Source organism: Falco cherrug, chromosome 6 (genome assembly GCF_023634085.1).
Source record: "Falco cherrug isolate bFalChe1 chromosome 6, bFalChe1.pri, whole genome shotgun sequence".
NCBI classification, from domain to species: Eukaryota; Metazoa; Chordata; class Aves; order Falconiformes; family Falconidae; genus Falco; species Falco cherrug.
Genome location: NC_073702.1, coordinates 50122347 through 50134828, shown reverse-complemented (window position 1 = coordinate 50134828; position 12482 = coordinate 50122347). Strand labels below are relative to the sequence as shown.

The following is a 12482-nucleotide window of genomic DNA, read 5'->3' as shown; positions in this document are numbered from 1 at the left end:
AGCTGCCCCCAGCTGCTCCTAGCACCAAGGATCCCTTTGGTGACCAAACCCCTGGTGACAGAAATGGTCTTTCCTTATAACGCTGGTACTGCACCCGACGCTTTAATCCAGGGATAATGATGTCCCCGTCCCACAGTGGTTGCGGGTGTCGGAAAGCACGCTCCTCGCAAGGGTGTGCGCGGCTGCGGTGAATGGCAACGCCGCGGACGTGACTGCGCCCGGGAAAAACGCATGGAACGGCAAGCGCTCTGCGGCGGGGCAGCTGTGCGGGCAGCGCAGGCACCCGGGCAGGGCACGCACCCGGGCAGCAGCGGCACGGTGCCCCCCGTAGCCCGGCTGCTTCTCCTGGGCGTCTGTTGAACGGCTCCCGCCGCGCGGCCCCACACGACCCCGGCGGGGCGGTGACACCTGCGCCAGCGGCCGCCGCGCGCCCTCAGCCCACAGCCCATTGGCTCCGGCGCGGTCAGCTGGTGGCGCAGCCTGCGGGCGGCGGGCGGGCGGCGGGGGCGCGCGGCAGCGTTTCGCCGTACAGCGGTTAAACCGCGCGGCTGCCGGCGCGTTGTATTTTTCGCTTGAAAATGCGGGCAGCCGGGTTCCGTAAATGACTTGCTGTTCACACTCGGGCCCTCCCAGGGGCTGCGCGCCTCAGGGCGGCCCGCGGGTCCTTCGGGCAGGGCCGCGCCGCCGCAGCCCCGGCCCCGCACCTGCTGGGCCCCGGGCGCCGTCCGCTGCCGGAGCGGCGCGGCGGAGGGCGATGTGAGGGGGAGTGCGTGCCCCTTCGCTCCCTGGGGAACGCCGCGGCCCCTTCCCACCCGGCTCGGCCGCGGAGCTGCTGCCCGGAAGCGTGCCGAGCCCGCCGGCCAGGCTGCTGCCCGCAGCGCCGGCACCGCCGCCGCCAGCCTGCCCCCCAGCCCCGCCTGCCCCGCGCCGCTGCCACCCGCCGCCGCACAGCGCTGCCCCTGCGCTCCGCTCCGCCCCGGCCGAGGCCGAACGCGGCGCGGGGGCGCTGCCGGTCCCGCCCGCACGGGCGCGCACACCCGGGCGCACACGCACCCGCGCGGGCACACACGCGGAAGTGCACCCCGAGCTGGCGCCGGGCCCGCCGCCGCCGCCGAGGCCGCCCCGGCGCAGCGTGCGACATGGCGCTGGTGCCCTGCCAGGTGCTGCGCGCCGCCATCCTCCTGTCCTATTGCTCCATCCTGTGCAATTACAAGGCCATTGACATGCCCGCGCATCAGACCTATGGAGGCAGCTGGAAATTTCTGACCTTCATAGACCTGGTAAGTGCCCCCGGCGCCCGTGGCCCTGCCCCCTCCCCCCCTCCGGGCTGCCCGTTGAATGGCCGCGGCCGCGCGCGGGAGCGGCCCGGGCGCATCGCGGCCCCCGGCGGCGGCGGCCCAGCTCGACGGCAGCGCCATGAGGTGACCTTAAAGCGGGGACGGCGACATGTTGTGACTCCAGGGCCGGTCGTGAGAGGAGCCAGCGGGACACCGCGGCAACGGAGCCGGGTGGTTTGAACGGAGAGACACGGACGATGCCGAGGGGCTGCTGCGGCGAGCGCCGTGGGGAAGGTGCGCCTGACGCCCTGTCACCGCCGTGCTGAGGCTGTGTTTTGCCTTTCTTAATGGCTGGTAGTAAACACCAGAACCTGCTGTCCCCAGCATCTGGCTCCTGTGTGCTGTCAAAATAGAAGACATGTCTTGCTCCCTTTGGCCTTTGTGAGGAATCCATCCCTGACAGGTGCAAGTGTGTGAGAGTGACACAAAAAACGTTGGGCAACTCAACTTGCCGGATCCAGTTAGTTTTGGTTGCAAATCCATAAACGAGACTGTGAAACAAAAGAAGTTTCATTTCACTTTCCTTCATAGGGGTCCAGATCTGGAGCAGTCACGAGCATGCTGGCCTGGTAGAAAACACCAGGTGCTGGCCAGGGGCTATTTTTGCTCTGAGCTTCCTGGCCTTGTTGCCTCCACAACACTGTTCCCCTAGTGCAGGTGGGAGGAAAGGGGGCTGGAGGAAGAGAGGAGATGGAAGGAGAAACTTGGATCCTAGTTCAGAAATAGGATAGCCAACTTACACCTAGTGTCTACAACAAAGTATTTTTTTTTTCTTTGAATCCACAGTGTAAATAGGTGAGAAATTTTGCAGTCGCTACTGAGTTACAGAAAAGTCAAGAAGTGCAAGTATTTCAGTGCTTCCCAGTGATAAAACCTATCTCAGAACCTCATGGTAGATTCACAAATATTGCTACTATTGCATATGCGCTTCATATCCAGTCAGTAGGTTGAGTTTGTGAGTTTGGAGACCAAACTCTATAAACACATTAACCTGGCAGGTCAATGCATCAGCATTAAGCTAAGGTTCACTGAGGTCCGTATTTTAGTTGGAGAGAAGAAGCACCTAGCGTATTTTGCACTTAGCTGGGGTGATTTTTGTATTGGGTGCCAAAAATTTGCTGGATGTCTGAGGATTCACAGGCAAAACTAGTGCTTTTACTGTGACTGTAAAAAGGCATCTTAAGGCCTGATGTTTTTCTAGAAGGCAAACTGGAATCTTACTTTTTTTTTCCTTTTGGGCTGCTGAACTGTACTGTCAGTAATATTAATTGACAGAAGTTAGCATCAAGTCCCAGTAAGTTAGGGGAGAGCTGTTGACTTTGCTGGCAGTTGAATTGGAAGTGAACCAACTAAAGCTAAAAGCCAATGATCTTGTCTTTGAGTCACCTTCACCTTTTTCTCTGTTCTCCTAGCCTTGACAGTTGTTTGACGATTAAGTGAACTAAGACTGTCATACAGTGAAAATAACATTTGACAGTACATGATATTTGTCATTTCCCAAAAATTACAGCCTGCAGTCTGTGGCAAATTCATGTGGGCTTTCCCGTCAAAGCCTGCATGCAGTTCAGGCTACTTCTGTCGTGGCCCAAAAGGTCAAGATAAATATGTAGTGTTTTCTACAATGTCTGGTATGGTTATCAAATGCGGCTAGTAATTTCTGTCCTTCTGGCCCTGGTAGTATCTTATCTAAGCAAATCTGTCTTTCTCCTGGGACAACTGGGAGATTTGAAGAAACAAAAACTGTGGAATCCTGAGGAGGATAACAGGAGGCGTGGTTGGAGGATGTTAGGCACGTTTCCAAAATACTGTATGTTGACTAAATCTTGAAAAGCTCTTCTTTAAGTTTCAGTTTCCTCAACCTTGTGCAGTATTCCTGTGTCAGTCACATTCAAAGGCTGTCTAGACAAAATATCATCAATGCCAGAGTCTTGGCAGACATATGTTCTTGCTACAGATTGTACCTCCACAAGCAGAGATTTTATCTTTGACATCACAGAAGCATGTATAAGTTCTTTCTGTTTCCAAAAACTGCTGTCAGTTTTTGAAAAAAGTGATTTTATGACTTGAATCTAAAAAGTAATTTGGATGGGTTTTTTTTCATTCTGTCCATTTGTGAAGGGACATTCTTTTCGAGTCTCAGCATCAGTAAATGTCTTGGAGATTTAGGTAACTGACTTTGCAGAGCTGCTGTGTGAAATAATTCACAGTTATCTGCAGATAACGTAATTTTGATTCCAATTATGAAAAACTAGTAGTTTGGACTGTAAAACACAAGACACAGTAAAGTATTCTAAATAGATGCATTTATCTGAACAGTAGACTTACAGCCCTCACGCTGTTCACAGAAGTTGAGCATTATGGGGAAGTTGTTTAATACAGAGATAAAGACTGTAATGTCTCTGTCCACCTGTAATATTTTGGATGTTCATACCTAAGGAAGATTTTCTGAGATGCCAATATTCATGCTTAGTCTCTCCTGCTCTTGAGTTTAGAAAGAAAACAAGTGCAACTGATGACTTCTTTTATCTGCTGTCGTTCTGATGACTGACTGTATTTTTGCAGTTGCGAATGTGATGGCAGTATTCCCTAAAACACCCATATCAATGGAATATTTTACTGGTTTATGAAGCGATGTACTGGTCCTATGTTTTACCATTACACTGGTGGTGCTCCTCACTGTAGCTACTAACAATCGTTTCTTCACCTAAGACTTTCTCCCTGATATGTAGAGGGGGTAGGTGCTTATCCTGCTTACCCTGGTAAAGATACCTGCATAGTAGCTGTGGATTCCAGAACACTTCAGAAAAGCATACAGTATCCTTTTTGTCATTTATGGAAGGGAAACTGAGGTACAAAGAGGTAAAGAGTTGCTGCCAAGATCACTTGGCTGGCCCAGCAGATCAAATCATCGAACTGAACATTCAGGCTAGTTCAGAACTACAACACATTGCTGTCATTTAGCCTCACAACACAAACCAAGCCCCAAAGTTAGTTCCTGTGAAAAAAACAAAGAACTGGATTCAGAATGGGTATTTCAAGAGATGCACCTAAAATTTCTTGTACAGCTGCCTTTGTTAGGTCTGAGATTCACCATTTTGTGCTTTAGTAGTGGTTTGCCACAGGACTGCACTGTCCTGTGCCACAACCCATACATTCATTGTTGAGCGTCATAGTTGAAAGTTAAGTTAGGGTGAAAATGATGCCAGTACAAAATTATTCTTTGCAGCAAGTTTGTCAGCTATATAAGTCTCAGAAATTTTCCCTACTTGTACCACTGTTCCAGTTCTGTAAGTACTTGAAGTAGCTGAATTAAATATAATAATACTTGAAACAAAGATAACTAGGTCATCCTGCACACTGCAATCACACACCTGCCTTTATAAATACATATTCATTGAGGGATCTGTTGCACCAGCTTGTCTAAAATGGCGGGATCCTTGTTGCAGGGGTTAAGTTTTGTTCTTCAGTTTCTCTTAACTCTTACTGCTGTTATGAGAGGAGGGAAAAATAAATAGAATTTGTATTCTGGAATAAAGTAGAGCCTGTGGGTGCCGAAAGGAGACCAGTTCTACTTTCTGTGTTTGGGTGTGTGATAATTAGCAGAAAAGTAGCGTAGAGTTAAAATAAGTATGTATCTTCTTAGTAAGGTGTGCGCTGGTCTAAGTAGCTTCTGGTTTTCATTGTGCAGTTGTGAAAACCTCATTCCTCAAAGAAGCTAGGGTAAACCAAGATGCTATTGCACATACATATGCATGCATTAACAAAATACTGGTTTGGGTTTTTTTAATCTTAAGGTCTCTCGGCTAGGCTGAACAGGGTAGTTACAGAGACAAAAAGCAAGACTAGAATTTTGGAAGCAGTATCAAGTATTATGTTTTATTATGATGATTAATGATCCCATTTTGAATAACAGAATGTTAATGTGGGTATTCATATGACTTGATTCAGGGCAGCCAAAGCTAGAGAGGAATTGATTTTGCTCATATATAAATCTGCCTGGCCTTATACTTTTATTATTCTCTTGAAAGAAGTAGCAGGATGTGTGTGTATGAACTTTTATATATTGTCTGGCAGACTGAGTTCTACAAAAAACAGGTATAAGCTCTGTTCCCAACATACTTTTTGGTAGTATGTGTTGTATTTGTTTTGCAGAAAATGCCTTTAGATTTAGTTTAAATTTAAATAAGTCATCAGAACTTAGTTCATTTCTTGTCTTTGGAAAATTTCGGAGGGACATGTTAACAATAAGACTAGAAACTAGAGTTGGTAGATTTGTCATTTACTGATTTGGTGTATTTAGTTATTAAATTATATGAGATATGATTGCTAGACAACAAAAAAGATAGCAGCTTAACAAAGCATAGCTAAAAAATATAGGTGATTTGTGCCCAATTTGGGTTTAGTCATGCTGATGGGAAATAAAATGACCAGAAAATGTCAAAGGCCAGAGGATTCACAACCAAGGAATAATAAGCTGTGCCACTGGTGCGGTATCTGAAGTTGAGCAAGTTTCATTGCTAACTGTATGGGTTAAACTTATTACAACACAGAGGACAAAAGTAGAAACATGTTCCACACTGTGAAATATAACTGACTCTTTTCCAGGATTTTCTTTAGAAAAATGAATTTCACCTTCTGCTTTCCCCTTTTATCATCTCTAAAGTTACCCTGATATGCAAGTATTTTATGGCTTTTGGGTGAAGAGATTACAGAAGTGTAAAGTATTATTATGTATTAGTCCCAGAGGTAATTCATCACCATGTCTAAATGTCTCAGTATTCTTACTATTACAGAGAATGCAGTCAACAGAGTGTTGACAAGTTTACAGAGAAAGAAAGGGCTTGCTTTTTAAGGAATAACAAGGTGGGATTTCTTAATGGTGCTTAATGGATTTGAGAGAAAAGGCAACAATATACGTAAGGGAGCCTTTTAATAAGTGTGTATTTTAAAGCTTTCTTTTTCCCTCTCAGGCTGTAAACATGTCAGAGAAACAGCTATGTACAGTGCCATTGATGCAGTAATAAAAATGTAATAGCATCACTGTTTCTTATTCATAGACCCATGTTTTCCATCTGCTTTGGTAGCGCTATCACAAATTGACTGGAATTTGAGCACCACATTGAAGAATTCCATTTTGACATTTCATTAGCATGTCTTTATTTTACAATTGGCCTTAAATATGTTGAATGTTTAATTTGGGAATTCTTAGGAAAGTTATGGCTGTCTTGAAATATTTGTGTTGGCCAGGGGAAAGAAGGAGAGTAGAAGAGAGGATAAATGGGGATCACTTACTATGATGATAGATTTAACTAATGTCAGTAATGTTATTTTATAACTTGGAGTATGTAAGCAATAGGTAACAGTGCTGTGTTTTAAACCAGTGTAAAGTCTGTAGACTTTTGCCAGAACAGTTTCAAATGATGACAGCTTCAAGGAGTTGGTTTAGTAGTCTGTAGTTCAGCTTTGAAGAAAATCCTATTTATGTGATACTACAGTTGAATTATTTTCTTTACAATTTTATTATAGTGGGAAGGATAATTCAGATAATCTTGTATGCTTCCATATGGCAAAATTGTTAAATAGTTTAAACAATTATTTTAAACAAGGGCAAGACATCTAGTGTTCTATGTTCGTGTTATGCTGAAGTCAAAGTTGGGGTTCTGAGCTGTTCTAATTGTTGTGAATATAAGTATATTACAAAATATTTAATTGATGTATTTTTGACCTTATATTTGTGTTATTTTAATGAGGCTCTGTAAGCTTATACAAGAAACAAATTTTGAAATTGACCTTCAAGTCAAAGATCTATATAATCTATCAAATAATATCCTCTAACTAATACAGAAAACGGCAAACTTAAATTAAACATACTTTTAATAAAAATCAAATTCCACTTGAATCTTTGCAGTTATATCAACTTGAGGATATACAAGGACTTGTAGGGTGGAAGTCCATGTGGGTAGTTACTTGTTTTGTCCTTAGGCTGAAAAAAAACAAAAAAAGGAAACAATCACTCTGTCTGAAAGTGGGGAAACAATCACACAATAGAAATCTTTTATTATCAGTGTGATGGAAATCTCAAACATGCCAGTATGCCACCATACAACGAAACGTGAAATTCTTTAAACCTACAAATAGAAAGAAAACCACCTTTATGAAATTACATAACGATGACATTGCACAGAAGTAAATTTGCAGATTTGGACAAAGTAAAACCACAATAAAATGTAATAAAACAAAGTTGAAGTAATAGGTAATTCTGCAATGTATTAAACACTATAATATAGATTTATTACAAGGGATTATGAGTATTTACCTGAAAAAACCAATAAAATTATCGTTTTCCTTCCATTACATACAGGCTTTTTTTGGGCTGCAACTGTCCGTATCTAATAATTAGAGTTGCAGTGCCTGCCTGTCCTAGTGTGGCATTTAGAAAACATTTTTCTAATTGCTTGACTTTAATATAGACCTTGAAGTTGGGATGAGCTCAGCATGGGCAAAGAATTCCTTGTCGTTTGGAGTTTTAATTGCTAACACAACTCCAGTCAGTAAATGTCAAAAAGATAAACACCAGTGACAGGTCTGTACCCTTTCTGCAGAATTCAAGAGTGAAACAAATACTGGTATGTAATAAGTTCACATTGGACATTGCTATATTTGAAACAAAAGTGATGTTATTACTCTCAATACACACAAGAAAAACATCAAATTCCTCTCAGTGTAGGGTTTTTTTCTTTTAAGTATCCGAATCTGAGGCCTGATCTTCTCACTTTGCATGTCCAGGTATATATACGGCATATGAGGTAGAAACAAAATTAACAATGCCTTGGCTTATTTTGAAGACTGAAGGACAAACTCCTTGTTCAGTCTTTGAATGGGTGAACATGAAAAGCTTTCTTCCTTCTAATGAAAGCTTTTTCAAATTTTGCTTTATTTGCTAGCATTTATTTGAATAACTACATTTCCCCATGCCATATTTTCCAAAGCTCTGAATTTGTTATTAGTCTTCAAACCTTATGGCTTTTGTTCTATTACTATGTACGATGCAAGATTTTTTTAACTTGACATAGTTAAACTTGCTACCACTGAAAAAGCGCTGTTTAACTTTAGCGGATGGAAAAGTTAACCAAAGTCTGAAGAAAAAAAAAATCATTTGGAAGGTGAAGTAAAACTTCCAGCCTTTTCAGAGAAGAAGAAACTAAAGTAAATTAAAATTTATAAGTATGTTTTGGTAAGACTTAAACCGAAGTCACTCTCCCAATTAGGACTGTGATTAAGCATTTAGAGGGTTTTCATCAGCATTTTGCTGGTTACCTCAGGGTATTTTACACTCTCTTGGCATGTAGCTTGTCGGGGTTTTTGCAGTATACTGCAAAATTTAGAGATTCTGTTGATTGGAAACAGGTTATGTGAATGCTAGGAGAAAATCAGAACCTGATTTTCATTTGTATGGAGGCTCCTGGCAACTTAAGTTAAGTCCATGTGATTTTCCCTCGAGAGTTTGAAAGCAACATTTGAATGCCTCTAGTTGCATTCCCTGAACATCTTGTCTTGCCACTGCCCTTGCAAGCATCCTGTTTACTGTAGGATTTCCAAATACTCGCCAAAGGGTGCAATTATATAATTACTTTCCACTTAGATCTGTGTGCAACTGATATAGCTCAGGTATTTTTGCTGCAGTTGTCTACCAGGATAGTTGTTTCTATGTGCTTGAGGACTGTCTACAATATAACTTAAAACAAAACTAGTGCCACTAGATTTTTACAAGCTGAATATTAGATATCCTGGTAAAGATAAACTAGAATAGAATGTAGAGAAGAGCAGAATGTCAAAATATTTGCTCTGACTTGTAGAGCAAAGCACAGGGGCTGGTGGGTTATTGCAATTAGTTTAAGCAAAACAATTGAAGAGGCTGAGTCTTACCTCCACAAATGCTGCTAGATGCTTCAGACTGAGTTGGTTGTGCAGGGACTTAGCAGAGAATTTGTTTCACTCTGTTAGGAATTGATTGGCCTATTTTTGATTTTGTGCCGTGCTGTCTTATTTGTGTATTTTTTAAAACCTTGTCTTTGTGTACCTGAGAGTAAATTTACACCCCCACCCCCATTTGCCTATATTTTATCAGGTGTCTTGAAGCCTCCTGGTCCTGTCAGCACATAAGTAACAAATTGTTATTTATTATTATTGCTAGTATTATTATAATTCAGTAGGAGTGGGGGTTCCACAGGCAGAACACAAGTGGCACGTGTTCCTAAATGTATTTGCTCATATGCAAAAGGAAGAAGAAGAAAGACCTGACTTTAGAAGCTGGTGTGTAAACTGATAAAATGCATGAATGCAAAAGGGATGTTTTTTTCTATGTGGTGCTTAACAAGCTTGTGCCTGAATTGGTGGAATCATTTCATACAGCTAATGTTCAGGCTAGTGTCCCGGTGTGATCCTGAGGCACTGCAATAGGACCCTTGACCCTAGGGAAGATGCCAATTGTTTATGGGCAGTGCTTGCGCAGGCTCAGCTCTGTGGAGGATGCAATAGAGAAGCTGGGAGAGAAAAGGAAGATCCAGCAGACAGCACTTTGTACCTGGGGGGTGTGAGTGAGAGAGTGCACCATGCTGATCAGCCTTGTGTTGTGACAGAACGGTATTCAAGTATCTGACTGCTGGCAAGGAGGACAAAGCGAGGGCAAACAAGGAAGGGGTAGAGATACAAAGTGGCTGGTGTTTCTCAGCTAAAACAGCATGTCTTAGCTCTCTCAGACTTCCTCCCCTTCCTTGTCCTCTCCCTCATTTCTTCCTCCCACACACCCACACGGTCTCCCCAAACAAACCCCCCCCACTGGTGGCACAGCACCATTTCCCTGCACGTGACTTTACTGGTGTAGCACGCTTTCTACTCAGTGGAGGGTGCCTGCAAAACTTTGTCCTTAGAAGCCATATGCACTGACAGATGCAGAGGTCCCCATTTGCTGTTCACTTCAGCTTACAAACAAATTGAAACTCCATGCTGTGAAATCTTTATTGACCTGACTTGACTTGTTACAACTGCGTTCCAAGAACTGTGAATTTGCCTGTGCATTAGACACAATTATCTGTATTCTTGTAGGTCCCAGGAAGTGACTCCTAAGAATGCATGAGTCAGGAAGGAAACCTTTACTGCATGGACCTGCTCTACAGCACTGTACTTTTAAACTGGACATTCAAGAGACTGAAAGGGATTTGGAGTGTTTGGAGATTGATATGCATCTTTGTGTACGTTTGACATAATAGTTATTTACTTATGCTGTGCATAATTTGAAAATACCAAACTTCATAAAAGCTACTCTGTTCTATAGTCTGTCCATACGCTGTGTATATCTAAGAGTAGATTGGTGCACTACTGCTGAAGTCTGTTTAGGTGACTGGTTAATGAACCATGGGTAGAAGATTACAGTGTCTTGAGGTACCAGACGCTGTTAAATTTTTGAGTGTCAGAGAACTCTAGCTAACAAGAGAGAGCAAACAGCTTTCAGGTCAGCTAGAAAAGGATGTGCCTGTATTTATTAAGAAGCTAATGATGTTTCTAATTCTGAGTATAGAAGATTGGTATTAAAATCTCCTTGACTCAATGCCAGTATAATTTCAGAAGATAAACACCTCTGAATTTCCAGTTATTATAGTCTATGCTATTAAGTCATATGGCATTTTAGGCTAAGTTTAATTTTCTTTTTCTCATGGTTTGCGGCAGAAGCTACTAAAATGACATTGCCAAATCAATTCAAAGCTGTTTTGTTCCCCATTAATTATAAGGCTGAGTTAAAACGATGAGGTTTATTTTATGAGGATGTATTTTAGAAAAGGGTGGAGAGATCTCGTTACTTTGGGGACTTGAGCCAGTGGTATCTGGACTTCTTGATTTTAAAAATCAACCTATAACATATAAGCAAAACATGAATGTCTTTGAATGTGTGCAAGGTATGGTTCTGTTCATCCACTTCTGGCTTTGTGAATGAAAGTACTCCCACTTTGTCCTGATCCATTCGTGCCCTGTATCAACCAGTCAGGCTCCTCACTTGCAGGTTGCTGTTAGCTATCACTGTATTTTCTGCCCTTTTTTCCTTATAGGAACTCACCTGTGCAGTATCCCTTTTCTCTGTTCCTTCTAATCTCTTCTTACCCAGCACAGTCTCCCTGGTCTTTCAGCGCTGTGTCCCAGTTCCAATTGCATACACAGCCCTCTTCCAGAAGCCTGCTTTTTCCTGCCTAGTGCTGCTTTTCTTATCCCCACAGTACTCCTTATACTCTTTTGCCAACATTCACACATACTGTCTTTTTCACAGTGCATTGACTGTCTTACATTGTCTTCTGCATCCTCACCCTGTTCCTTCCCAAATACCAGACCTACTCAGTGTCATTCTCTTGTATTTTAAAGCACCTCGTGTAGACCCAAAACAATGAAGACTCAGTCATCTTCCATCAGAAAGGCTTGATTTTGGTATAGTGATAGCCTTAAAGAAACCACTTTTGAAATTATGTTGTTACATAAGACTCTTTGCTTTGCTTTCTGTTTTTGAACAAGTTTTTAAGCATCCTGGTTACGGGAAAAAACTCCCATAAGTGTTAAGCATAATAGATCATGATCTTAACGTTTATTATGCTGTTAAAATCTTGTCATTTTTTGGTAGTCTGCCATTCAATTTTTTATGATAAATTTTCCAGTTCAGAAGCAAGTCCTTGCCAGAAATTGATGTTTCTGTTGAAAAATCTGTATGTATGGAATCAGCAATCAGTATTTCTTCAGATATTTTCTATATTTTCTTTGTAATTTATATATTTTAAATTATATGCTGAGATGATTTAAATTGTATTTTATATTTCCTAATAGGAAAACTTATCTCCTAGTAGTCATTGTGAGGTTTGAAATCTACTGCATTCAGTGAGATGAACAAAAATACTTATAAGTGTTGCTTAGCTTGTCTGCTATTACTGTGATTAATAGAAGCAGCTTTCTTTTTTTTCCGTGAACATGTATGAATACTTATTCCTTGTTTGTGTGGGTGGATTGGGAGCTCACGCAGACACACCTGTTGCAATTTGGAAGTAGGGGAAGAGATAAATCTGCATTTCACAGCAGTAACTTTCTACTGATACCTACATGGAAGCATAT

At 42.4% G+C, this 12482-nt stretch overlaps 1 protein-coding gene across 6 annotated transcripts in view; it reads left to right on the top strand.

Moving 5' to 3' along the window:
* The first annotated feature begins 503 nt into the window (after positions 1 to 503).
* The window catches only part of AIG1 (androgen induced 1), a 127965-nt gene continuing 115986 nt past the window's right edge, over positions 504 to 12482 (top strand). For 2 of the 6 annotated variants that reach the window (XM_055713070.1, XM_055713073.1), the window contains exon 1: positions 973 to 1280. In XM_055713070.1, the coding sequence (XP_055569045.1) occupies positions 1140 to 1280 (141 nt within the window). In that variant the 5' untranslated portion in view covers positions 973 to 1139. The other 4 variants (XR_008732685.1, XM_055713074.1, XM_055713071.1 and 1 more) reach the window with 4 other exon arrangements.